The sequence below is a fragment of the Scyliorhinus torazame genome, chromosome 15 (assembly GCF_047496885.1).
Source record: "Scyliorhinus torazame isolate Kashiwa2021f chromosome 15, sScyTor2.1, whole genome shotgun sequence".
NCBI lineage: Eukaryota > Metazoa > Chordata > Chondrichthyes > Carcharhiniformes > Scyliorhinidae > Scyliorhinus > Scyliorhinus torazame.
In genome coordinates this window covers 11,498,285-11,524,859 of record NC_092721.1, presented here as the reverse complement: position 1 = coordinate 11,524,859, position 26,575 = coordinate 11,498,285, and the positions used below count along the sequence as shown (strand labels likewise).

Genomic DNA, 26,575 nt, shown 5'->3' with positions numbered 1-26,575 from the left:
CTAAGGGCAGACGTGGTTATGCTCCAAGAGACGCACCTAAAGGTGGCGGACCAAGTTAGGCTAAGGAAAGGATGGGTGGGACAGGTGTTCCACTCAGGACTGGACGCAAAGAACAGAGGGGTGGCCATTTTTTTGGTGGGGAAACATGTAGCATTTGAAGCAAAGAACATCGTAGCAGATAGTGGAGGTAGATATGTAATGGTGAGTGGTAGGCTGGAGGGAATGGAGGTCGTGTTGGTTAATGTGTATGCCCCAAATTGGGACGATGCGGGGTTCATGAGACGGATGCTGGGGCGTATTCCGGACCTGGAGGCAGGAAATTTGATTTTAGGAGGGGACTTCAATACGGTGCTGGACCCGGGGCTAGATAGATCCAGCTCAAGGACTGGAAGAAGGCCGGCAGCGGCCAAGGTACTTAAGGGGTTTATGGACCAAATGGGGGGAGTGGATCCATGGCGATTTCTTAGACCCAGGGCTAGGGAGTATTCCTTCTTCTCCCACGTCCATAAAGTGTACTCCCGGATAGATTTTTTTGTTTTGGGAAGGTCGTTGATCTCTAGGGTGGAAGAAGCTGAATACTCAGCCATAGCGGGTTTCGGATCATGCCCCACATTGGGTGGACCTGGAAGTAGGAGAGGACAGGGAGCAGAGAACACTCTGGCGATTAGATGTGGGACTGATGGCGGATGAGGGAGTGTGTGCAAGAGTGAGGGGGTGTATCGAGAGATACCTGGAGGTCAATGACGACGGCGAGGTCCCTGTGGGAGTGGTCTGGGAAGCACTAAAAGCGGTGGTCAGAGGAGAGCTGATTTCTATTGGGGCCCACAAAAGGAAAACAGAGGCCAAGGAAATGGATAGATTACTGGAGGAGATTTTAAGGGTGGACAGGGAATTTGCAGAGACCCCGGAGGAGGAGCTGTACAGGGAGAGGAGACGACTCCAGACCGAGTTTGACCTTCTGACCACCAGAAAGGCGGAGGTACTGTGGAGGAAGGCACAGGGGAGGAGGTATGAATATGGGGAAAAGGCTAGTCGCCTGTTGGCGCACCAAACTGCGAAAGAGGGCAGCAGCGAGGGAGATAGGAGGAATTAGGGATGAAAGGGGAGACACTGTGCGAAGGGCAGGAAAGATAAATGAGGTGTTTAAGACCTTTTATGAAGAACTGTATAGGTCTCAGCCCCCAGAGGGAGAGGAGGGGATGCGGCAGTTCCTGGACCAGTTGAGGTTCCCGAAATTGGAGGAGCAGGCGGTGGCAGGCCTGGGGGCGCCGATTGAGGTGGACGAGGTTATTAAGGGACTGGGAAGCATGCAAGCAGGGAAGGCCCCGGGGCCGGACGGGTTCTCGGTGGAATTCTACAGAAAATATGTGGACTTGTTGGCCCCGTTGTTGGCGAGGACATTCAATGAGGCCAGGGAAGGGGGGACACTACCCCCGACAATGTCGGAGGCGACGATATCGTTAATTTTGAAGAGGGACAAAGATCCGATGCAGTGTGGGTCCTATAGACCTATTTCACTATTGAACGTGGACGCCAAACTGCTAGCAAAGGTGGCTGGCATCGAGGATAGAGGACTGTGTCCCAGGGGTGGTGCACGAAGACCAGACAGGGTTCGTAAAAGGGAGACAATTGAATGTTAACGTGCGACGGCTATTAGGGGTGATAATGATGCCCTCAGTGGAGGGGGAGGCAGAGATAGTGGCGGCAATGGACGCAGAGAAGGCATTTGATAGGGTGGAGTGGGAATATTTATGGGAAGTGTTAAGGAGGTTTGGGTTTGGGAACGGATTTATTCACTGGGTTAGACTACTTTATGGGGCACCGGCGGCAAGCGTAGTTACAGGTCGACATAGATCGGAGTATTTCCGATTATATAGGGGAGCAAGACAAGGATGCCCGCTGTCTCCATTGTTGTTTGCGCTGGCAATTGAACCTCTGGCCATGGCGCTGAGAGGACTCCAGGAAATGGAGAGGGGTGACTAGAGGGGGAGAAGAACACCGAGTCTCGTTATACGCGGATGACCTATTGCTATACGTGTCGGACCCAGCGGGGGGGAATGACAGAGGTTATGCGAATCTTGAGGAGGTTCGGGGAATTTTCGGGGTATAGATTAAAACATGGGGAAGAGTGAATTATATGTGATACATCCAGGGGACCAGAGTAGAGAGATAGAAGGCTTACCGCTAAGGAAAGTGGAAAGAAACTTCCGATACTTGGGGATTCAGATCGCTAGGAGCTGGGGAACCTTGCACAGACTTAATCTGACACGGCTGGTAGAACAAATGGAGGAGGACTTTAAGAGGTGGGACATGCAGCCTTTATCGCTGGCGGGCAGGGTGCAAGCAATTAAGATGATGGTCCTCCCGAGGTTCTTATTTGTATTTCAATGTCTCCCTATTTTAATCACCAGGACCTTTTTTAATAAAATAGATAGGAGCATTACGAGCTTTGTGTGGGCAGGGAAAGTTCCGAGAGTAAGGAGGGGGTTCCTTCAGCGCAGTAGGGACAGAGGAGGACTGGCACTACCGAACTTGGGAGATTATTATTGGGCCGCCAATGTGGCAATGATACGTAGATGGATGATGGAGGGTGAGGGAGCGGCGTGGAAAAGGCTGGAGAGAAGGTCCTGTAAAGGGACGAGTCTAGAGGCGCTGGTGACGGCGCCGCTACCGTTCTCACCGAAAAAGTACACCACGAACCCGGTGGTGGCGGCAACACTGAACATATGGGGACAGTGGAGGCGACAGAGAGGGGTGCGGGGAGCCCTGGTGGGGTCCCCTATCAGGAACAACCATAGGTTCGCCCCAGGAAGAATGGATGGAGAGGATTTCAAAGCTGGTACCAGTTGGGAATTAGGAAGGTGGGAGATTTATTCATAGATGGGACTTTTGCGAGCTTGGGAGCACTGGAGGAAAAGTATAAGTTACCCCGGGGGAATTTCTTGAGATATATGCAGGTGAGGGCGTTTACTAGACAACAGGTGAGGGAATTTCCGCGGCTCCCGACACAGGGGATACAGGACAGGGTGCTTTCAGGGGTGTGGGTCGGAGAGGGCAAGGTGTCAGAGATTTATAGTGAGATGAGGGAAGAGGGGGAGGAGTCGGTGGGCGAACTAAAAGAAAGTGGGAAGAAGAATTAGGGGAGGAGATAGAGGAGGGTATGTGGGCTGATGGCCCTAAGCAGGGTAAATTCCTCTTCCTCATGCGCCAGGCTTAGCCTGATTCAATTTAAGGTGCTACATAGAGCACACATAACGGGGGCAAGATTGAGCAGGTTCTTTGGAGTGGAGGACAAATGTGGGAGGTGCGGTGGGAGCCCGGCAAACCACGCACATATGTTTTGGGCGTGCCTGGCACTGGAAGGGTATTGGAAGGGAGTGACGGGAGTGATTTCGCAGGTGGTGAAGGCCCGGGTCAAACCAGGCTGGGGGTTAGCTCTATTTGGAGTTGCGGAAGAGCCGGGGGTGCAGGAGGCGAAAGAGGCCGACGTTGTGGCCTTTGCGTCCCTAGTAGCCCGGCGCAGGATCCTACTCATGTGGAAGGAGGCGAAACCCCCCGGACTGGAGGCCTGGGTAAATGATATGGCGGGGTTTATTAAACTGGAGCAGATAAAGTTTTCCCTGAGAGGATCGGCTCAAGGGTTCACCAGGCGGTGGCAGCCATTTCTCGACTACCTAGGGGAACGTTAGAGGGAAGACGGATGACCAGCAGCAGCAACCCAGGGGGGAGGGGGGGAGGAGGCTCAGTTGAGTATAGGTCAATAGAGTACGAGGTTTTGTTACTTGTATATTATTATTATTATTATTGTTAAAAAGTTTAAAAATTTCTGTTTTGTTACTGTTATCGTTTCGCTTGTTTTGTAAGCGGGAAAAATGTTGCTCAGGGAAAAAAAATTTCAATAAAATATATTTTAAAAAAAAAGAAAAAGCTGATTTTGCAAATGTTATGATCGATGTGTATGTTTCCTGTGTTTGAAGTAACAGAATGAATTAGGACAAGAGGGCAGTCCCAACACATGTGATCCAATAGTTACCACGTAGGTAGTTCTTTGGGTAAAACTGTCCTGGATAGTTTTGGATATATTCTGGACAGAGAAAGCTTATATTTATGAGTGAATAAAATTGATGGACAAGAAGAGATCAACTGGGCAATCAGGCCCATCCCACATGCGAAGGCATTGGGCCAGTCAGGAAACTATTTAACCTGAGTATGTGCTATTTCCGTTTTTGTACTGAGCGAATCACTTACGTTCCTTTAGTAAACAATGAGTAGTTTGTTGCAGATAATTTGTTCAAACTTCCAAACTCAGTCCCATCCATTGTGATATTGTCAACATCTGTCAATGCAGTGGCAAATCTGGAATGAAACCACATTTAATTCATAGATTCATAGATTCATAGAATTTACAGTGCAGAAGGAGGCCATTCGGCCCATTGAGTCTGCACCGACTCTTGGAAAGAGCACCATACCGAAGGTCCACACCTCCACCCTATCCCCGTAACCCAGTAACCCTACCCAACACTAATTGCCACCAATACCCAATTACTTTCAAATATATTGAATATGCAGAAATAAAGAAATCAATATGGATATGCTGAGTTCAGTATAGCAAAAATAGGCGTAGGAGAGGTGTAGCATGCAGCAACATCATGTATTTGTTTTGCATTTTTAACATAATGAAAAGGTGCTTCACTGGAACTTTATTGAGCAATATCGGACACATAATCACATAACGTAGGTGTTAGGACAGATGATCAATAGCTTGGTCAAAGAGGCAAGTTTTATGGAGTGTCTTAAAGGAGGTGCGAGCAAGAGATCAAAGCGGAGAGTTTAGAGAGGAATGATCAGATCTTGGGGTCCAGGCAGCTGAGGGCACTGCTATTAAGAATGAAGGGGTTAAAATCAAGGTTGTTCAGAACTGAAGGACCACAGAGACCTACAGAGGAGGCTAAGGCTAGAGAAAGTAACAGCTATGCCTGGGTGTGAAGCCATGGAGGAATTTGAAATCAAGGAATCTAAAAGCAAAGTGTTGCCAGGTCAGGAGCCAAAGTAGGTCAGTGAGCTGCATTGATGGGTGGATGGGACTTCTTGCGAGTTAAGATGGGAGCAGCTGAGGTTTGGACGAGCAGGCTGGGAGGATGGCCAGTATGGAGAAGACTACCTTATTGCATTTTTTCCTTCCTCTGGTTTTTCTTCGATATCATCGAGCTGTGAAGACAAAGTCAGAGATTCTTTTCACAAACTTCATTAACGATTGTTACACTGTCAACAGTTCACTTATTCTAGACTGGCGATGTAATTATTCCCATGAGTCCCGGTGTATTCAGCTCAATCCTACACAAGGAAGAACCTTGACATTGTTTACCTACATTCAGTTTAGAAGAGTGCCATCAGGCAAATATTTCACTTAGGTAGTGAAAGTTCGTTTTTTGTTATTGAGAGAATCACTTTCGTTTAGTAAACACAATAGAGTTTGTTGCAGATAAGTTGTCCAAGCTCTCTGAACAAGGTGGAATATGCTTTTTCCTGCGACATGCATCAACCTATGAGTGAACATCACTTCATTTTGAAGTATATTTTACCATATCACTCTTGTTTAAAGCAAAAGTTCCTCAGGGTAGTGCCCTAGAGACCCAACCACCTTCAGCTGCTTCATCAATGAACTTCCTTCCTTCATATGGTCAGAAGTGGGGCTGGTCAGACTTCCGGTGGCGGCCATGGAGTGAGTGGTTGAACATTTGGCAGCTCCTGCCCGAGGCGGCTTTTTTGGACCTTTTCCCCGCTTGTTGGGTGGATGTTCCGCTGAAAAAAAGTGTGGGGGCGACTGAAGAAAGTTCAACTCCACTGGGGCTGGTGGATGGATCCACGGACCAGAAGTGGGTCGAGAAGAGAACCTTAGTGCGCCACAGGTCAAGATGGCGGTGGCAAAGGGTTAGCCAGCTCTGCCTGCCCAGTAGTCAATGGAGCAGCTGGTGGACTTCTTAAACGAGAAGTTCAGCTGGCAGAGGAGGGAAGCCCAGGAAGACCTAGCCAAGGTACCATTAAAAGCGGGAATCAACCGCGTGGAACAGAGGCTGGAGTCCCAGGGCCAGCCTATTCGGAAAGTGGAGGAGGCGGTGGGGGAGCACAAGGAGCAGCTTGCCTCGTTGGCGGCCGAAATAGGAGTAATGCAGGCGACCCAGAAGCGGCTCAAGGAGAAGGTGGAGAACCTGGAGAATCACTCCCAGAGACACAATTTAAGAATCGAGGGGATGCCTGAAGGCATCGAGGGAGCGGACGCTAGCTCATTTGTAGCCAAGGTGCTGGAGAAGCTGATGAGGGAGGAGGCCTTCGACCGGCCCCTGACGGTCGACCGAGCGCACAGGATGTTGATGGGCAAACCGCAGGTGAACTAGCCGCCGAGGGCGGTGATGGTTCGTCTCCACTGATTCCTGGACAAGGAGAAGATATTGAGGTGGGCGAGGCAGATGAGGAGGTCCACTGGGAAAGGGAACGAGCTTCGAGTGTACCAGGGCTTGGGCGCGGACCCTGGAAGGGGAGAGCTGGGTTTAATCGGGTGAAGGCGGCGAAGTTCGGGATGTTGTACCCGTCCCGCCTCTGGGTGACTTTTAACAGCCGAGAACATTATTTCGGGACACCAGACAAGGCGATGGAATTTTTGAGACAGTGGACTGGAGGAGAAGGAAGACATTGATCTGTAAGGAGGTGTGAGGAAATGTTTGCTTTCTCTGTCTTTTCCGTTTGTTGGTTGTTGGTGAACTTTTGTCCGTTGAGATGTTTTGTTTTGTTTGGTGGGGGAATGTTTGGGGAGTGCCGAGGGTGAGTGCACCTTTGCCTTGTTTTGGACCGGTTGAGCCCGACGTCAGGGAGGGTGTCGGAGATGGCGAAGGAGCTGAAGGGGTTTATGGAGTGTATGGGGGGGGGGGGGGTGAGGACCGGTGGAGGTTCGGGAGGCCGAGGGCGGAAGAGTTCTCGTACTCCTCCCATGTGCACAGGGTGTACTCTCGGTTTGGTTTTTACGTGGTGGGCGAGACGCTGCTGATGCCGGTCGTCGACTCGGGGTACTTGCCGATCGCTGCACTGGGTGGACTTGCGAGTGGACGGGGGTGGGGGCAGTGCCCACAGTGCCCGCAGTGGAGGCTGGATGTGGGGCTGTTAGTGGATAAGGAGGTGTGTGAGCGGGTGAGGGCTGCCACCCGGGGGTATGTGGATTTGAATGATACGGGTGAGGTCTCGGCTGCCACGTTGTGAGGGGCGCTCAAGGCTGTGGTTAGGGGGGAATTCGTATTGATCCGGGCGCACAGGGGGAAGACGGAGCGAGCAGAGATGGCAAGGCTGGTGGACGGGATTCTGCGGGTGGACAGGAGGAATTCGGAGACCCCAAAGGCAGGGTTGTTGAAGGAGAGGCTCCAGATGCAGATCGGGCTGGTGTCCACGGGGAAGGCAATAGGGCAGTTGCGAAAGGCCAGAGGGGGTAATGTATGAGTACGGGGAGAAGGCTAGCACGATGCAGACCCACCAACTCAGGAACCAGGAGACGGCGAGGGAGATTGGAAGGGTGAAGGATGGAGGGGTAAGAGTGGTACTCCGCCTGGTGGGGGTGAATGGGGTATTTGAGGGGTTCTACAGGAGGCTTTATGAATTGGAGCCCCCCAACCAGGGGGGAGGGAATGCAGCAGTTCCTGGATGGGTTGGATTTCCCCAAGATGGTGGAGGAAGAGGTGAAGGGTTTGGGTTCGGGCAGGGGTTTGTGGACTGGGTCCGGCTGTTATATAAGGCGGCGGTGACGGGCATGCGGACAAATCGTGTAAGCTCGGGGTACACCTGAGCTACCCTCGGGGCAAGGCAGGGGTGCCCACTCTCCCTGTTGCTATTTGCCTTGGCAATAGAGCCACTGGCAATGGCGCTTAGATCGTCAAGGAGTTGGAGAGAGATTGTGCGGGGTGGGGGGAGGGGATGGAGCTGAGCACAGGGGATTGTTGTACGCGGACGACCTGATGCTGTATATTTTGGACCTTATTATTCTTGGGGGAATCATGAGTATCCTGGAGGAGTTTGGCCGATTTTCCAGTACAAACTAAACATTTGGAAGAGTGAGGTGTTCCCGAACAAAATATTTTAAAAAAATGAAGTGGTGCTGGGCGCTGATGATGCGCAATGTTCAGCACCATTCGCAACTCCTCAGATACAAAAGTAGCCCAGTTCCAAATACAATAAGACCTGGATAATATTCAGGCTTGGGCTGACAAGTGGCAAGTAACATTCACGCCACACAAGTGCCAAGGCAGACCATGACAATTACCCCTTGACATTCAGTGGCATTACTATCACTGAGTTCCCATCATCAATGTCCTGGTGGTTACCATTGGCCAGAACCCGAGCTAGACTAGCCATATAAATACCGTGGTTACAAGAGCAGGTCAGAGGCTAGGAGTCCTGCAGCGAGTAACTCACCTCCTGACTCTCAATACCTGTCCATAATCTACAAAGCACAAGTCAGGAATACTGGCCACTTGCCTGGATGAGTGTAGCTCCAACAACACTTAAGAAACTCGACACCATCCAGGACAAAGCAGCCCCGCTGGATTGCTTCCCCCTTCCACAAAAATTCACTCCTTCCACCTTCGGCATATTGTAGCAGCCGTGTGTACGATCTCAAGATGAACTGCAGGGACTCACCAAGACTCCACAGTTAGCACCTTCCAAATCCATGACTCCACATTGAGAAGGACCAGGGCAACAAATGCATGGGGAGATTACCCTGCTGGTCACTCGCCGTCCTGACTTGGGAATACTTTGCCATTCCATCACTGTCGCTGGGTCAAAATCAGGCAACTCCCTCCCTAACAGCACGGTGGGTGTACCTACACCACATGGACTGCAGCGGTTCAAGAAGGCAGCTCACCACCACCTTCTGGAGGCAATTAGAGATGGGTGGTAAATGCTGGTCTGGCCAGCAAAGCCCACATCCTTTGAATTAATATTAAAACAGCATGGCGTAATACCATATGAAATGACATTGGCTAAAGTTTGTTTCCAGGATGTAAACCCATCTGTTAACCTGGCCCAATTTCCCTCTGATAAAGACAGAAATTGCAGCATAATTCATATTGGTTATCCATGTCATTGTGAGCCAGTGGTTAAAATGTCAGTGGAAAATACATATCCTCCTTGGTAAAGAAAGACCATTCTGTAACCTTATTTCTTGCATTCATTCATGTGTGAGATTTCCACTGCCACGGCTGGAAATATCTCACCACTTGTTATATCAATAGGGCACTGGCCAGTCACATATAGCATAGCAACTTAGAATAAAGATCCATCATCTTACACCAATAATGGGTCTTTGTTGCACTAAAATTTTCACTTTCTACATCTTGTGGTCTCTCTTTTAAAGATTAACACTCATTGAGAACTGATATTCAACAGCTCAAACACATTTCATACTTCACACATTAGCACTGATCCAAACTGAGTTACCCAAGCTGATATAGCAGTCTACCTGACTCACTGCGTTTGCAGACGTCACACTTTTATTTCCAATCCAGATCACGTTCTTGTCGCAAAAATAGAAATTCACATTTAAGTGGCATGAAAGTATTCAGCACTTAGCCTTTAACAAGCTAAGATTCAAAGTGACACTTGCATTTTGCCCATTGCTATACACATATTTCTACTAACCAATTTCATAGCAGGTTGCAGAATGTCTGTGACTAGGAGCGTGTGACGAGATCCATTATTAATTACTGTTGGATATGTTACTGTTTTGACCCCATATGTAACGGAGACGTTCTCTATATTGACTGCTGTGACGCTGATATATTCACTTGCCTGAAAAAGAATAAGCTAGGTTTCAGATTGACAATATAAGCAACAAATTCTAAGATGGGAGTTTATTTTTAATGATATCAGTTGTTTTGTGTTTCTATCCATTGCGTATTTAGGGTTTTACTTTAACAGAACCATCCAGTCTCATGATCCACTGCCCGAGAAGGATAAGGGTAGCAACATTCAACTGCCATCTCACGTGGTTTAACTTCAGAGTCATGAACACCGCCCAGTCCATCACACGAACTCGCCTCCCATCCATTGACTCCATCTACACCTCCCGCTGCCTGGGGAAAGCGGGCAGCATAATCAAAGACCCCTCCCACCCGGCTTACTCACTCTTCCAACCTCTTCCATCGGGCAGGAGATACAAAAGTCTGAGAACACGCACGAACAGACTCAAAAACAGCTTCTTCCCCACTGTTACCAGACTCCTAAATGACCCTCTTATGGACTGACCTCAGTAACACTACACCCTGTATGCTTCATCCGATGCTGGTGTTATGTAGTTACATTGTATACCTTGTGTTGCCCTTTTATGTATTTTCTTTTCTTTTATTTTATTTCCATGTACTTAATGATCTGTTGAGCTGCTCGCAGAAAAATGCTTTTCACTGTACCTCGGTACACGTGACAATAAACAAATCCATTCCTGGGAACATCTTCACCTGGAGGTTCCCTGCCAAGGTACACAGCTCCATAAATGTAGCTCCATATATGGCTTAGTTGGTAGCACTTTGACTCTGAAAAGATCAAGTGGGTTTGAATCTCACTCCAGACTCTTGAGAACAGAAATCTTGTACTGAGGTGTGCTGCACTATCAGAGGTGCTGTATTTCAGAATGACACGTTAGCTGAGACCTTGTCTGCCATCTCAAGTGGTTTGAAAAGATTGCATAACACTAACGTGAAGGGCAGAAGAACTCTCCCTGGTGTCCTGGTCAACACTTGTCCCTCGGGCAACACCACTGAAGCGAGTGACCTGGTTGTTATCACATTGCACTTTGACAAGAGCTTCCTGTGTGCGAATTGGCTGCTGTTTTTCTTGCATTACAGCAATGACAACTCTTCAGCAGTACTTCATTGGCTGTGTGATGTTTTGGGACTTGCTGAGGTCATTAAAGGTGATTCACAAATTTTTTTTTCCTCTCCCCGCTTTTTAACTTGTTGATGTACCATTCTGTCGTCAACATGCCTGGAATTCCTATCTAGCACTCAGCTTTGGAAAACCTCAACATCGCAATAACAGTGAAACTGATAGGACAGCTTTTCAAAGAACCGGCGCTAACTTGGGCCAAATGGCCTCCATCTATTCTGCGTGATTCTAAAATATTGTGAATTAATTTAAAAGCTGGGATTGTTCTCCTTGGAGCAGAGAAGAGGAAGGAGAGATTGAATGAGCTAGCACAGGTACACTGGGCCAAATGGCCTGCTTCTGCGCTGCGGTGGTCCGCGAACGATTGCATTCATGTCAACATTTATTTTGTGAAACATTTGGGAGCAGGTGTGACGATCGTCTTTCCTAAAGGAGTCGAGTAACACGTATTGTTGAATGTAAAACTGAAGTGTGACTGTTGAAAGGTGCTTCGCCAATACTACATACCTCAGATGGTGCCAGTAAATGAGATGGGGAAACTCCGCCTAGTGCTACGTTAACAGGTGACTTGCCAACATTGATGATTTTAATTTGGCCCTGCTCACCGGTAGGGAAGATAGGAAGGGTTTTCTGCAAGAAAAAAAGACAGATGATGCAGCAAAGCAACATTCAGCTTGACCCTAATGGAAATTGAGACCGCCATAGTTACAGTGAACTATACAACATCAATTCTATCAGTAGGATGCAATGGTGATTTTTTATTTCAATGCCTCAGTGACTAAAAGGAAAGCTTCCCTTTAAGGTGTCACAATGAGGTCTGCACTAGTCACAGAGCTGTAAAGGTCTCTGTTACAAATTTCAAAATGATCATTCTTAACTTCATTCAGAGACAGAAGGAGGTCATTCAGCCCACCGTATCCGTGCTAGCTCTCCCCGTAGAGCAATCCAGTCAGACCTATTGCCCTGCTCTATCCTCTGAATCCTGCAAACCCCTTTCCCCCTCAAGTACCCATCCAAATTCCTTTTGAAATTGTGCACTGTCTGTGTTCAAGAAGTAAGTCGGACCTGGTGCCAAGGATCGAGGACTCTGTGTGTGACTGGAGGTCTATAAAGACCTTTCCTTGATTTGTAGAATCGATGTTCCCAATTGAACATTCTGCAAAGGCAGAATGCCCCCCCCCCCCCCCCACCCCCCCCCCCCGGTGGCGGCTGCGGACTCAGTCCAGCGCCACCACAGTCGGGGGGGGGGGGGAGAGCCGATCCGCGGGCGGACATTATCAGGGGCTGGGGGCACTGTGGGGGAGGGTCCGGGGCACGCGAACCGGCCAAAGGGGGAGCACTATTTCACGGGCCGGGTCCGCGAGCGGCCTCCGCCATGTAGGACGGCGCAGCCGCTGCAGGCCGCCGCCGTGCGCGGCCACGGACCCAGCAATTCTTTGGGGCCTAGGGGCAGCTGGAGCCGGGTGCTCTACGCTGCCGTCTCGCTAGCCCCCAACAAAACGGGGAATCGGTGGACATTTTACCCCATTTTTTCTGCCACCGTTCCCACACCAGCGTGGGGACATCGCCCCAAATTCGGAGAATCCAGCCCCTTGTGTTTTGCTCATCTTTGATCCAATCCCATTTTTGCCACATTAGAACGGGATGCTCCCACAAGAGAAGTAAATAACTGCACAAAGGAATTGACCCAAAATTCAGGATTATGAATCAATACAAAGGGTATTGGTGCAGAGACTTGGAGGCTGAGACTCGTGGGCACATCTTCTCCTAAGTTGCTCCTGAGATTGTAGAGAGAGTTTTATCGGCCCCTTGTTACTCTGAGTCTGAAACGAACTTGAACCAGCCCAACACGGTTAACTGCAGTCACCCCTCATTCTCAACGTCACCATTGTAATTATGGTACTCACATCGATTTCCATTTGCACCAAAGCAGCAGCAATAAATGCTAAAGCTGCAAGAAACATCCCGACTGTCATCTTTCTCAGGGGCCTGAAAGGAGCGTAAACAAACCGCAGGTATGAAATGCTACATCAAATTTTACAGCAAGGAAACATTGTCCATAATGGTGTTTCCGACATCACAACAGTGACTACCCAACAATGCTGCACTGAAGCCCAACACCAGCTGGGGGAGGAGCTGGAGGAGCAGCTGGTGGAGCAGCTGGAGGAGGAGCTGGAGGAGTAGCTGGAGGAGCAGCTGGAGGAGCAGTTGGAGGAGCAGTCGGGCACATTGCAGCCCTGGGGACTCAAAGTCAAGTTCGGCAACTTTAGATTGTGACATTTCTCCTCCATCTTCAACCCCCCCCCCCCCTTTTTTCTCTTTTTTCCTAATATTCCATATATTTATTACTTCAATGCAAAGCACCCCCCCTTCACACCAGCTCATCAGTTTTGGACGGCACAGTGGTTAGCACTGCTGCCTCACAGCACCAGGGAGCCGGGTTCGATTCCAGTCTTGGGTGACTGTCTGTGTCAAGTTTGCATTTTCTCCCTTCGTGGGTTTCCTCCAGGTGCTCCGGTTTCCTCCCGCAGTCCAAAGGTGAGCAGGTTAGGGGGATTGGCCATGCTAAATTGCCCTTAGTGTCTAAAGGTTAGGTGGGGTTATGGGAATTGGGTGGGGGGAGTGGGCCAAGGTAGGGTGCTCTTTCAGAGGATGGGTGCAGACTCGATGGGCAGAATGGCCTCCTTCTACACTAGAGAACTCTATGGATTTTATAATTTGTTCCTAAAGTTGTTACTTTTTGTTGCAGTTTCTTTTACTCTAAGAATCTCCCTCCTTTCAGTTCCGATGAAGGGTCCATGACACAAAGTGTTAATTGTGATTTCTTCTGAGTGTCTTAAAGGAGAAGATAGAGATGTAGAGGCAGGGAGGTTTAGGGTGGGAATTCCAGAGATTAGGGCCCAGTCAGCTGGAGTAACAGCCACCAATGGTGTAGCAATTAAAATTGGGACAAAGGCCAGAATTGGCAGTGCACAAAGATCTCGAAGGGTCGTTGGGCTGGGATGATGTTACAGAGATGGAGCGGGGTTAGGCCATGTAAGGATTTGGAAAGAAGGTTGACCCTCGACAGCGGAAGGCACAGTCACCAAACGTGGAGTGAAACGGGCAGCCTGGTAGCACAAGTGGATAGCACTGTGGCTTCCCAGCGCCAGGGTCCCAGGTTCGATTCCTCGCTGGGTCACTGTCTGTGCGGAGTCTGTACGTTCTCCCCATGTCTGCGTGGGTTTCCACCGGGTGCTCCGGTTTCCTCTCACAGTCCAAAGACGTGCAGGTTAGGTGGATTAGCCATGATAAATTGCCCTGAGTGACCAAATAGGTTAGGAGGGGTTATTGGGTTACGGGGATAGGGTGGAGGTGAGGGCTTAAGTGGGTCGGTGCCATCCCATTATTCTGAAAGGAGTATCTGTTTGCCAGATTGCTATACTTACGTAAAGTTTAATTTGCATTTAGCGATCAGTGGATAAACAATAACATCAACGACAGGCACCAATATCAGAATCAGGATTGGGTTGACTGTCTGTACAAAGATCAGAATGACAAAAGGAATTGGATTGTGCGTCAAGAGAGTCAGCTACTGAATTCATCATGAGAGATGATTTGACACATTAAATTACATACCTGCATCTGATCAGGCTGAATGTCGAGGCCTCCCTAAAGAAAAGTAAGTATTTAATAATAGGTATTCGTCCAGTTAAAAAAAATGAAATGTAAGATTCATAATGCTGAAGTTTTTAATTAATGTCTTACAAAATTTCCATCCATTCTGGTAGCTTGAAAGGTCCACCTTGACCCCTGTGAGAAAATCCACAATTGTTAAAGACTGCACTGCTTAACAATAGATTGTAAATTAATAAGTTAAATCAAACACAGACCCTTGAGCACAAATATTGACACCCAGTGCAGGACTGAGGGTGTGCGGGGCTCTCAAAGGGATGTCACCCAGCAGGTGAAATACTAAACTGAGATCCCTTTTTCCCTCTTCAGTGGAGGGGATATTTCGTGGCTCTGTTTCCGCAGCCTCAGAGGTGAATCCTGGATGGCATGATGCTCCTTCAGTACCAGAGTCAAGGATGTCACTGATTGGATGCAGAGCAACTGATGGGAGGAGGGTGAACAGTCAATAGTCACGGTCCACATTGGTGCCAGCGACATAGGCAGAAAGAAGGATATGTTCTTGCAGAATCTAGAGAGCTAGCTAGGAAATTAGCAAGAAGGACCTCAAAAAATAGCATTCTCTGGATTACTCTCAGTACCATGTACAAGTGAGCACAGAAGAAGGGGGTGAAGCAGATGAATGCAGGCTAGAAAGATGGTGCAGGAGGTAGGTCTTTAGATTCCTGGGGCATTGGGACCCCTTCTTGGGAAGATAAGACCTATACAGGCTGGACAGGTTGCATTGAGAAAGAGCCGGACCTCAGTTCTTTCCGAGGCAATTTGCTAGTGTTATTGGCGAGGGTTCAAACTACCTCTAAGGAGCAGGACGTAATATCAGAGAAGAATACTAAGGGGCACACGATACTGTGAGACACAGAGAGCTCTACAGCAGGGAATATTGAGTCATTAGATGGATTCAGAGCAAATGAAAAAGTAATAAAGATTAAATTAGGGTTGCTAGTATATTTATGTGCGTGGAATGCATGGGGTAACTAAGATTGGTGAGTTCCAGGCACATACTGCCGTGTGGAACTATGATGCTGTTGCTAAAACAGAAACCTGGCTCAAAGAAGGGCAGCCCTGGGTGTTAAATATTCCTGAACTAGGAAAGGTAGGAAAGGAGAGAGGTTGCCCCAGAGTGAGGCAAGGATAGAGCCTATTTGGTTAGAGATAAGTAACAAGAGAGTTATAAATGCATTGCTCAGTGTAGTCTATAGGCAACCAACTGGTGGAAAAGATGTAGGGAAACAAATTACAAAGAATTTACAATGAAGTGCAAGAATTATAGAGATGGATTGTACAGGACCCTGCCCCCACTCTCCCACCTAAAAGAGCTTCTGCATTGGAGAGTTTGTGTAATGTAAATCTCTAAGAACGGACCCCAGATGTTTCGTCCTCTCCCATTTTTATGCCCCATGTTATCTTCAACAATATAGCAACAACAACCTGCATTTGTATACCACCTTTTAATGTAATAAAGCATCCCATGGTATTTCACAGGAGTGATCATCAAACTGAATTTGAAATCGAGCCACATTGGAGATATTAAGGCAGATGAGAAAGGTTTTATAGAGTGTTTTGACGTCTTGTTGGACCAGGATTGTAGCCGCTTAAAATGGCTAGCTCCCGATTAGAATGGCCAAACCCCGATTTAAAATGGCGAACGGAAGAGGCTGATGGGAAAATCAGCCAACAGGACTCAAACAGACAGCTGCAGGTAAAACAGTGTATTCACCTTTGGGGAAGCCAGACAGAACCGATACCTACAGCCATCAACATGACAACACACCAGCCATCTGCATATTAATCAGCAATCCCTGGGAACAATTGGTACAAATTGGACACACAAAGCCTTTCGGCGTCAGCAGGAGCTGACACAAAGAGAGGGGGGTGACCACCCCTCGATCAAGGAATCGCTCCAGCATTGGAGAATATTGAACCAAGTGATTGGGACCAAGTCCAATCACTTGGAACCAGGTACAGGGTCTGCCCCAAAAGGCGGGAAGCCCCTGGGGACTATAAGAATAGAGGCCAAGGTCAAATCGCTCTCTTCTCCTTCTTCTCCTCTCTGCACCCTTCGAGACCCTTCTACAAGAGAACGTAAGTTTTACTCCAATGATTGCTACCAGATAGGCACTCCTGACTATTGACATGTACCAGCTTTTGAATCCCGCAGGCTCAGAACCCATTCGAAAGGCCATTCGTTTCCCTGACCTGGTGGGCCATTTCCAAAGTTAAGTATTGGCCTGTTAGTTGTAGGAAATAGCTTAGAAGTAGAATTAATGTATAAGTATTAATTGCTGTATATAATAAATGAGCGTTGATTTAACTCTTACTAAGCGGTGTGTTGGATTATTAATCATTACTCGGACTTGAACCACATGGCGGTATCAGAAAGATACCTGCCGACTCAAGAGCAAAGGTGACAAAATAAGAGCAATTAAACTAAGGCTAAAACGAGCAACAGGATCCAATACAGGCCAGCACGCAGAGGGTGATCGGTCAACAGGATTTGGTTAGAGTTAGGATGAGCTGATCTTTAGAAAGAATGCAATCAAAGGTTTCCTTTGCCATTGACCCATTCCTCAGCTAAGAGTCCACAACTTCAGGTTTGAGGGGAAGACAATTGGTACAAGAGGTAAATAATCAAACAGATAACCTCTGCTTCAATTTGCTTTCCATCAACTGCTCAAGATGTTACTTTTCACAGGTAACCTAAAGTAGGCGATGCCTATTTCTTACCTGTTGGTCAAATAAAGCCCAGAACATGGGCAGTGGGATATACAGAAATAATACTTTCAGCACCATCTTGACCTGAGCAATCAAATGTTCCTAAACCAGGCGAGAAAGAAAACAAGCATGAGATCGAGGCAAATTGCTTCCTATCTGATCCGTGTATTTCCCAAGATGCGATAAGTCTTGGCTGTTGATTGTCTGGCTTGGTGGCATCAAACCCCTCACCATAAGCAAGAGCCAACACTGAACACAGCCTTAGCGAGCAAGCTAAACCCACTGGTTTCAAGTGCAATTCTCCAACTTACCGAGGACAGCTCACATCCATTATTGAGTTTACCCATGTCTTACACAACTGCTCACATGCTTACCATGACTACCCTCTGAGTTTGAACACCTTACCCCCTCAAATTTAGCAGAATAAAAATACCATATGACATATATTATGAATGCAATTACTAAAAACATCAACCTGCATAGTTATTAAATTTCAGCTTAAACATTGTGCTAATTTGCACATAAGGAACGACATCATGGCCTTGGAGGACATTTACTAAAGGGACCAGAGATGAGAGAAGCTGGGGTTATTCGCCATAGAGCAGATGAAAATAAGAGAAGGTTAAAAAAGGCGTTCAAAATAAGGAGAGTCACAGGAAAGGTGCCAGAGGACTGGAGGACAGCTAAAGTGGTACCATTGTTCACGAAAGGTGGTAGAGATAAACCAGGAAATTATAGGCAAGTGAGTCTAACTTCAGTGATAGTGAAACTATTGGAACAAATTCTGAGGGACAGAAATAAGCTCCACTTGGGGAGGCAAGGATTAATCAATTAGCATGGTTTTGTCAAAAGGGAGATCACGTCTTAAAGATTTGAGTGAGTTTTTCGAGGAGGTGACTAGGTGTGGAGATGAGGGTGTGCAGTTGAAGTAGTCCGTATGGACTTCAGTAAGGCTTTTGACAAGGTCGCACATGGGAGACTGGGCACTTTGGCAAATTGGATCCAGAATTGGCTGAGTGGCAGGAAGCAGCGGGTGATGGTCAAAGCTAAAAGCAAATGACCGCTGGTGCTGGAATCTGAAACAAAAATGGAAAATGCTGGACAATCTCAGCAGGTCTGACAGCACCTTTCGAGTGTGGGCGACCCTGTAGCTTTGACAAAGAGTCATCCAGACTCGAAACGTATGTCACGCTCGCCTAATTTGTGCCATCCTCACAGGTTTACAGTAGCTTGTCTGCAGCTACTCTGTGACGCCTGTCATCCAATTATACCTCGGTCGGTCCCCCTTTCTGTTGCCCACCACTTTGCCCTCCAGAGTAATGTCTGTAACAGGCTCTGATCAGCCTGAGATGCTAGGCCTGGCGGTGACACTGGCCACAGCTAACTGGACGGACTGTAACAGTAAGCACCTTGTTAGCTGGTCATTATGTTCACCTAACACCCAATGAATGATGTAAAAGTGCATCAATCTGGAACCAACTATCAGGCTCCTCGAAAGACTGGGTTCGCCGCGACCAGTTCAAAGTTCAGAGGACTGGAAAAAAGAACATTCATGGCGACGGGTTAGCTACACGAAGGATAGAGCATGGTCTTTGGAAGAAGGGATAAGTCCCAAGGTTCAGGACCGTTTGTAGTCATATACTTAAAATGAAGCGAGTGCTGGTCAGGTGATTCCCTACGTCTCACTAACGGTCAAAGTCAAGACTCTGCTATATGACCACAGCAAAGACTGACACTGCCATTTGACCGGACACAGATTTTTAATGTAATTCTCAAAATGAGCCGAGGAGAGCAGAGACGTTGCGAGTTGTTGTGATCTAGAGCACGCTGCTTGAAAGGATTGTGGAAGCAGATTTGATAGGAACGCTTGAAAAGGAATTGAATAAATACTTGAAGGGGAAAAGATTTGCTGGGCTGTAGGGGAAGAATGTTGTACTAATCGCTAGCTCTTTCAAAGATCTGGCCAGGCTTGATGGTATGATAGAAGAAACTATTTCAGACGAAAAGCCCAACCTACAAACTCACATCATATTTCTCTGTAGCCCAGTCCATAAAATGCTCTCGTTTGGGATACTGCTCACTCCGATGCCTGAATCTGTTTTTGATAGCGAACTGTTGAAAAGAAACCAATAATTTGTGAATATTATTGACAATGTTACATCGGATTGTAATAGCATGCAAGGGAGAAGCTGACACTTATTCATACTGTACTCATGTCACAAGAATGCTGTTACTGGGGTGGTGGTGCAGGGGGGAGGAACATGGTAAGTCTGCGTGTGTTTGGTGAGACATGGGTTGACATACTCAATGGTCCCACTTGCTGAGTTTCCAATCCCAGTTTTCTTCCATGCTTAGGGATTAGGCATTCAAAGAAAAATGGGCAGGGGGCCTTGACATCAGGGGCAAACTCCAACTTCTGGAGGCCCCTACCTTGAACACAGAGAATTTTACATGCTTTGATTACAAAGAGTTTTACAGTATAGGGACAGGACATTTAGCCCAACTGCTTTCTGCCGGAGTCCATGCCCCACACCAGCCAACTCTCACCCCTTACGCTGCCAACGTATCTTTCTGGTATCGAGGATGCAGCGGGTAGCACTCTCACCCTCGGAGCCAGAGGGTTGAGGTTTCAATTTCAAAGGCTCAAACACATTGATCTATGTTCTCCAGTGCACTACTGAGGGAGTGCTGCAGTGTCAGTGCTGCTGTCTTTCAGCGGAGATATTAAACCAAGGCCTTGTCTGTGCTGTATGGTCCCATGGACACTATTTCAAAGACGAGCTGGTGAATGCTCCCCGATGTCTTTGTCAATATTTATCCCTCACAAGAACAGATAATCTGGTGAATATCACACTGCTCTTTGTGGGATCTTGCTGTGTATATATTGACTGCCATCTGACCTATGTTACACCAGTGGCTACACGGCAACAGTATGTCATTGGCTGCAAGATACTTTGGGACATCCTGTGGCCCATTTCTTACCCCCTCATGTACGTATTAAGTTCCTGTTCAAATGCAAATATGTCAATCACCTCAATTGCTCCCAAACGCTCCATCACTGAGGTTTGCTTTCCTCATGTCCACTAATGTTGTATCAGTTGACTGTCTACTAAGAGGAGAAATTGATGGATTTTGAACTTTATCTAGCAATTCTTATGTTTCTGAAGAAAGAGACATACTGCTAAAGAAAGAATATGTCCGGGCATTGTACATTTTTCAACTAAAAAGCTTGGGGAACAGCCATTCGCTGGTTCATTCCCCATGGCAATGGCTTGATCAGTCAGAGTCAGCCTGCCTGGTTTTCATTTAAACAAATGCTTGGCAGTTAATTACTGCCTGGTGCATTCGCCATTGCGATGCATCTTAGCAATTTGAGCCCACTTGCCAACCAATTAGCATCCGCTTCTCATGCAGTACAAATTGTTGTTCCCTTTGAGAGTTGGAATTCTTGTGATTCTGTCCTGATGAGTCAAAGATGAAAAGCTTCGACAGCATGTCTCCTTTTTCAGCAATAAAGTCTGTGCTACCTGTTGGGTTTAGTGTTCAATGTCAGGCAAGGAATCTCCCAAACGACTTGTGACTTGACCAAACCAGGATCTTTATTAAATCACACGTGGTAAGACAGCGATCTGTTACAGAGCAAGTTATCATGGAGTTTCTTTGTACTCCCCTGGAACTACCCCTGGTGCACATCTGTCCACTTGTACATCTTATAACCATCTGCCGATCACCAAATGTGCTCACACTTATATCTGAGTACCTTGTCACATAACCCTTGTCTGGAGACCGCATGGTGGGTCTGTACCGCCACCTGCTGGTTGAAGGTCGCACCGCCAGCCGCCTACAATATTGCTTACAGGCATATCACCATGTTACCAAAGGACTATTTAATTCTTATGTTCTTTTTGAGGTGTGCCACTATTAGACATGCTGGATGGGCATAGCGAATGACCTTTCATACAATAACTTAGACCAAGTGAGTTCCGGAGCGCCCCACTAGATGGCACACAACACTGGAGTTTTTCTATATTTTGACCTCTACAATAGCAGACACCAGCATTGATAAAGAACTACCTGAACATTTGCAAGTTAAAGAGCAACCAGCATTCTCTCAGTCATTGAGAAATCTCAGGCATTTGAGACTCAACGTACAAACCGAGGAAATGGAAAGTGTGTAAATAAGGCTGATATGGTGTCTCTGGGAATTATATCTCAAACACAAATTGCAAGGATGCAGGATTTGGTTCCTAAGAGATTCAGTCTACTTGTACTATTGCTATTAAAAGAGGATGGTGGTACAGTGATATGTGTCGCAATAGTAACTCAAAGGCTTGGAGCAATGATCAAAAGAGTTGAAATCCCACCGTGCTAGCTGGGGATTTAAAATTCAGTTAAGTAAATACATTTGGGGTTATAAAAACGGCTCTTCTTCAGGGTGAGTATACAACTGCCAGATTATCTTTAAAAAAAAGTTGGTTCACATTGTCCTTTCTCAGGCTGGCCCATATGTGACGCACAGCAATGCGATTCATTCTTAACTGTCCCCTTCAATGTCCCGGCAATTAAGGACAGTAATTTTCGACCACGTCTGTGAGCACACACATCCAGTGAATGATTAAAAAAATAATTTTGCTATGAAAACCTCAGGAGAAACTAAATCTGCAAAAACGCGTTCCACACTGGTGTGATCTCTCAGTTGTAACGAACTTTAGTTCCATCACTTACCCCAATACACTTGGACACTTTAAGCATAATATTCCCCTGGGGAGTAGACTTCTTGTACAAAGAACTTCCTCCAATAAATACAACTGAAACATATAAATGACATGGTTATTGGATAATAATTGCTTTGGATGGTTCAAGATTAAATGTATACATCCCTCATTGCTCCCAGTCCGTGGAATCTTACTTTACCAAGAATGCATATTGGGAAATCGCACATGGTTGCCAGCTCTGAATGGGTATCTCCTCGGGGTTCTACATCGACTAACCCTCACGTACACACCACCCGATCAAACAGCCCTCTGTGGTCCCCCCACCGCACCGACCCAAAATATTTGTATGCGGGATGGTAGGATTAACTGGATAGCTATTTCAATAGGGTTGTCAACGGTGATTGTAGTCCTGGAGGTTTTATCAAGTGGCTTGTCCCCCATTCTCCGGCTATTAATCGGCCAACACGTCTGTCATGATATTCAGGTAAACATCATAGAACAAACATACATACATACTGATGGACAGATCAACGGACCAATCAACACACACATAACACCACAGCCAATCACAGGCAAGAGCATACACAGTACAAAACCGGGAACACGACACTTCCTGGGCATTCCAGCAGGAGACAGCTCAGGGCACAGAGCTCATAGCAAGCCACTTAGACATCCATATGTGCTGAGTGCTACTACAAGATAGTATTAGGAATAGGTCCACAGATTCTAGGGTTATGATCAAACCTCAGTAACCAGTTTACCACTGTAAATAAATGTTAGTAACAAAACTGAGTTGTACCATTCGCAACCGTGTTGGCTCGTCTGTGTAGCAGAGTACCCAACACATCATAGTACCAGGAGTAACTGTGGGACCTACCTACGAATCATCCGGAATCTGCCATCCTGCACCATGGACACCGTCAACACACCGCAGCCGCTACAAGTCGCTGGAAACCTCGGCATTAATTGGAAGCTGTTCAAACAGCGTTTCCAGCTCTTCCTGGAAGCCAATGAAAAGGAGAGCGCTTCGGACACCAGAAAGATCGCCATCCTCCTCTCCACGGCAGGTCAACACGCCATCCATGTCTACAACTCCCTGGTATTCGCGGAAGGTGAGGACAAGACCAAGTACAAGACGGTCCTTCTCAAACTCGACCAACACTTCAACGTCGAGGTCAACGAGAGTTTCGAGAGGTATCTCTTCCAGCAGCGCCTGCAGGGTAAGGATGAACCCTTTCAATCCTTCCTTACGCATCTCCGTATCCTCGCGCAGTCCTGCGGTTACGACACCACCTCCGATTCCATGATTCGGGACCAGATCGTTTTTGGGGTCACCTCGGGCACCCTATGCCAGCAGCTCTTAAAAATAAAAGGCCTCACCCTAGCCTCCCCAATCGAAGCCTGTGTCCTGCATGAAAACACGACTAGCCGCTACTCACAATTTCAGGCGGCCGAATCGGCGCGGCAGGGGTCCTACGTGGCCGCAACGGTGAGGCAGGCGTCCTACGAGGCCGAACGGGTCCAGGTGATTGAGTTCCTCCCGGCCCGCGGCCCGGACGAGGGCGGCCATTTTGTGCGCTTTTCGAGGCCTCCCGCGTTTGTGCGCGCCAAAAATGACATCGATATAGAGGGACGTGATGCGCAGGCGCGCTCGACGCAAGACCGAACTGTGCATGCGCGGTGGCGCAACGAGCGCCATGACGTCACGACGTGCGGCAACTGCGGAGCCACACATTTAAAGCGGCAATGTCCAGCAAGAAACCAACAATGCCTCCGCTGTGGCAAGATGGGCCACTACGCTGCCTGCTGTCGAGCAGCTCAACCTGCCAATGTTCCCCAACTCCGACAACCTCGCAGGGACGTGCGGACCATTCAGCCTCCTTACTACGAGTCGTGCCCAGACGATATCCAGACCAGTGACACAGACGACCGGGACGCCTTCCGTGTTGTGGTCATTGATGGGAACCGGATGTCTCCAGCCAGGACCCACCAGCCGTTGCAAGTTAACACTGTCAATCCGGGTGATGAATGGTGTGCCACCCTAACGGTCAACCCGAATTCGTCGCCCACCTACTAGACTGGACTTATGAGCCTGTTTGTACATTGAACTCATAATACCACTGTGTTAATATGGTTCTGTTCTTCCTTGTCGTTACAGGAATTCGTTTTTGTCGTTCAACATTTTCCCGTTCTTTGTTTATGGTACAACCTCGTTGTTATGTCGCACCCGACATCGCCCCTTGTATATAGTTTAGCCCCATGTACATGCTGTAGATATTGCACACACACACATTCAGCTGCACTCACTACACATCTCTATTTATAACCACGTAGGCACATGTTCTTGTAAAAAAGGGGGATGTCATGATATTCAGGTAAACATCATAGCACAAACATACATAGATACTGATGGACAGATCAACGGACCAATCAACACACACACAACACCACAGCCAATCACAGGCAAGAGCATACACAGTACAAAACAGGGAACACGACACTTCCTGGGCATTCCAGCAGGAGACAGCGCAGGGCACAGAGCTCATAGCAAGCCACTCAGACATCCACCATGTGCTGAGTGCCACTACAAGATAGTATTTGGAATAGGTCCACAGATTCTAGGGTTATGATCGAACCTCAGTAACCAGTTTACCACTGTAAATAAATGTTAATAACAAAACTGAGTTGTACCATTTGCAACCATGTTGGTTCGTCTGTGTAGCAGAGCACCCAACACATCAACGTCCACCCTTGTGTTCCACTCCCTTCCTACACCAAATGGAAAGCAAACTATCCAATTGGATGACACTTGACTGTCAGCCAAACAGCCTTTTTCCCCTCCCATTTTCAATAATGTTATGCCTGGTGAAGAGAAACGTTTGAAGAAAAATCTTCAAAGCATTTTTTTTAAATGTCCCAATGATTTTTTTTCTCTCCAGGATCTCAGGCAGCAGTGTCCGGAAGATTTGATCTTCAATTCCTGGTGACTCCAGGCCAATCTGGAGGGTTGGCGATCCTAGAGCTGGCACGAGCATGATAGAGTGAATGATCCCCTTCTGTGCTGTGTCCGTTCTGAAATCCTGAATGAGCGGATTCAAAGAAAGCGAAAAAGAAAACGGGCCTTTTTTTTTTTGAATGCGCCATGATTCTTTTCCTGGGTTTTGATTTCAGGAGATCAATCTGCAATTCCTGGAGACTTCAGAGTAATCTGGAGGGTGGACAACCCATGGCACGCGCAGCACATCATTTTCCATTCATAGAAATGAATAGGCGGGAAAATGTTAGGCCGTGTGCCCATGGTTTCCTGCTAGGTGCCACTGGTGAGCAAAGGTTGCACATACACCACCTCTGCCATCCCCACAAGGTGGACTGCAAGAGCACCTGGTAGTTAATACATTTTCCATATCATACGGATTGTGGTAATCTATCTAATTGTTTCTAGAGAAAGGAGCTTTTATAAGACTTACGTAAAGCAACTGCCATTAGGGCTCCTGGAACTCCAAAGGCCACAGGGTAACATGCTTGGGGCACCCGGCCACAATGTAGACCTAAAACATGTAAAGTAATCAGGGTCAGAGGGAAAGAACAATGAAAATGGCCTGAAAGTGGTCATAAGGACGTAACATATAGAGGTCACGATTGCGAAGTTTACAGACGATATAACATTTAACTGTAAGCTCGATAATGAGCAAGAAGGTCGGAGATTGAAGGAAGATATCAATGGAATGGTCAAGATGGGCAGGAAAATGGGAAATGGAATTCAATCCAGGAAGGTGTGAGGGAATGAATTTGGGGATGTCAAATGTGGGGAGGGGAATATATAATAAATGGACAGATGCTGAGAAATAGAGAGGGACAGAGAGACCTTGGAGTGCATGTCCATAGATCCCTGAAGGTCACAGGACAGGCAGATGAAGCTTTCAAGAAGGTATACAGAATACATTTCTTTATTAGCCAGGCCATAGAATATAACAGCAGGGGGGTTATACCCGACGTATAAAACAGGAGTGCAGCTAGAGTCCTGCGTATAGTTCAGGTCACTACATTAGAAGAAGGAAATGGCCACGCCAGAGAGGAGACTAAGAGAGGATGTTGGCAGGACTGGAGAATTTTAATTATGAGGAAAGACTGGTAGACTGTGACTATGTTCTTTGGAGCCGAGGAGGCTCAGCAAAGTTTTAATTGAGATGTACAAAGTTTTGAGGGGCCAGAATAGAGTGGATAGGACCAATTTCCATTGGCAGACAGGCCAGGAGAGGTGGGTTCAAGGTAATTGATAGAATGATTAGAGGGCAGTTAAGGAGGATATTTTTTACCCAGAGGGTGGTGGAAATCTGCAGCTCACTGCCTAAAAATGTGGAAGAGGTAGAAATACTCCTTGCATTTAAAAAGGTGCTGGGGGGGGTGGGGGGGGGGGGGGGGGTTGGCATGTGGTACAGTGGTTAGCACTGGGACTGCGACGCTGAGGACCCGGGTTTGAATCCCGGCCCTGGGTCACTGCCCATATGGAGTTTGCACGTTCTCCTTGTGTCTGCGTGGGTTCCGGTATCCTC

The 26,575-nt window shown here is 47.5% G+C and overlaps 1 protein-coding gene across 2 annotated transcripts in view; it reads right to left on the bottom strand.

The window, feature by feature from the left end:
- LOC140391522 (solute carrier family 15 member 1-like) overlaps positions 1–26,575 on the bottom strand; it is a 65,949-nt gene that overhangs the window by 16,856 nt on the left and 22,518 nt on the right. For both annotated transcript variants that reach the window (XM_072476096.1, XM_072476097.1), the window contains exons 8-19: positions 25,490–25,570; positions 22,033–22,115; positions 19,333–19,419; positions 17,320–17,409; positions 14,671–14,715; positions 14,542–14,574; positions 14,352–14,440; positions 12,831–12,912; positions 11,431–11,553; positions 9,682–9,831; positions 5,162–5,208; positions 4,249–4,356 (exon numbers count right to left, since the gene is read on the bottom strand). In XM_072476096.1, the coding sequence (XP_072332197.1) occupies positions 4,249–4,356; positions 5,162–5,208; positions 9,682–9,831; positions 11,431–11,553; positions 12,831–12,912; positions 14,352–14,440; positions 14,542–14,574; positions 14,671–14,715; positions 17,320–17,409; positions 19,333–19,419; positions 22,033–22,115; positions 25,490–25,570 (1,018 nt within the window). The remainder of the gene's footprint in view (positions 1–4,248; positions 4,357–5,161; positions 5,209–9,681; positions 9,832–11,430; positions 11,554–12,830; positions 12,913–14,351; positions 14,441–14,541; positions 14,575–14,670; positions 14,716–17,319; positions 17,410–19,332; positions 19,420–22,032; positions 22,116–25,489; positions 25,571–26,575) is intronic.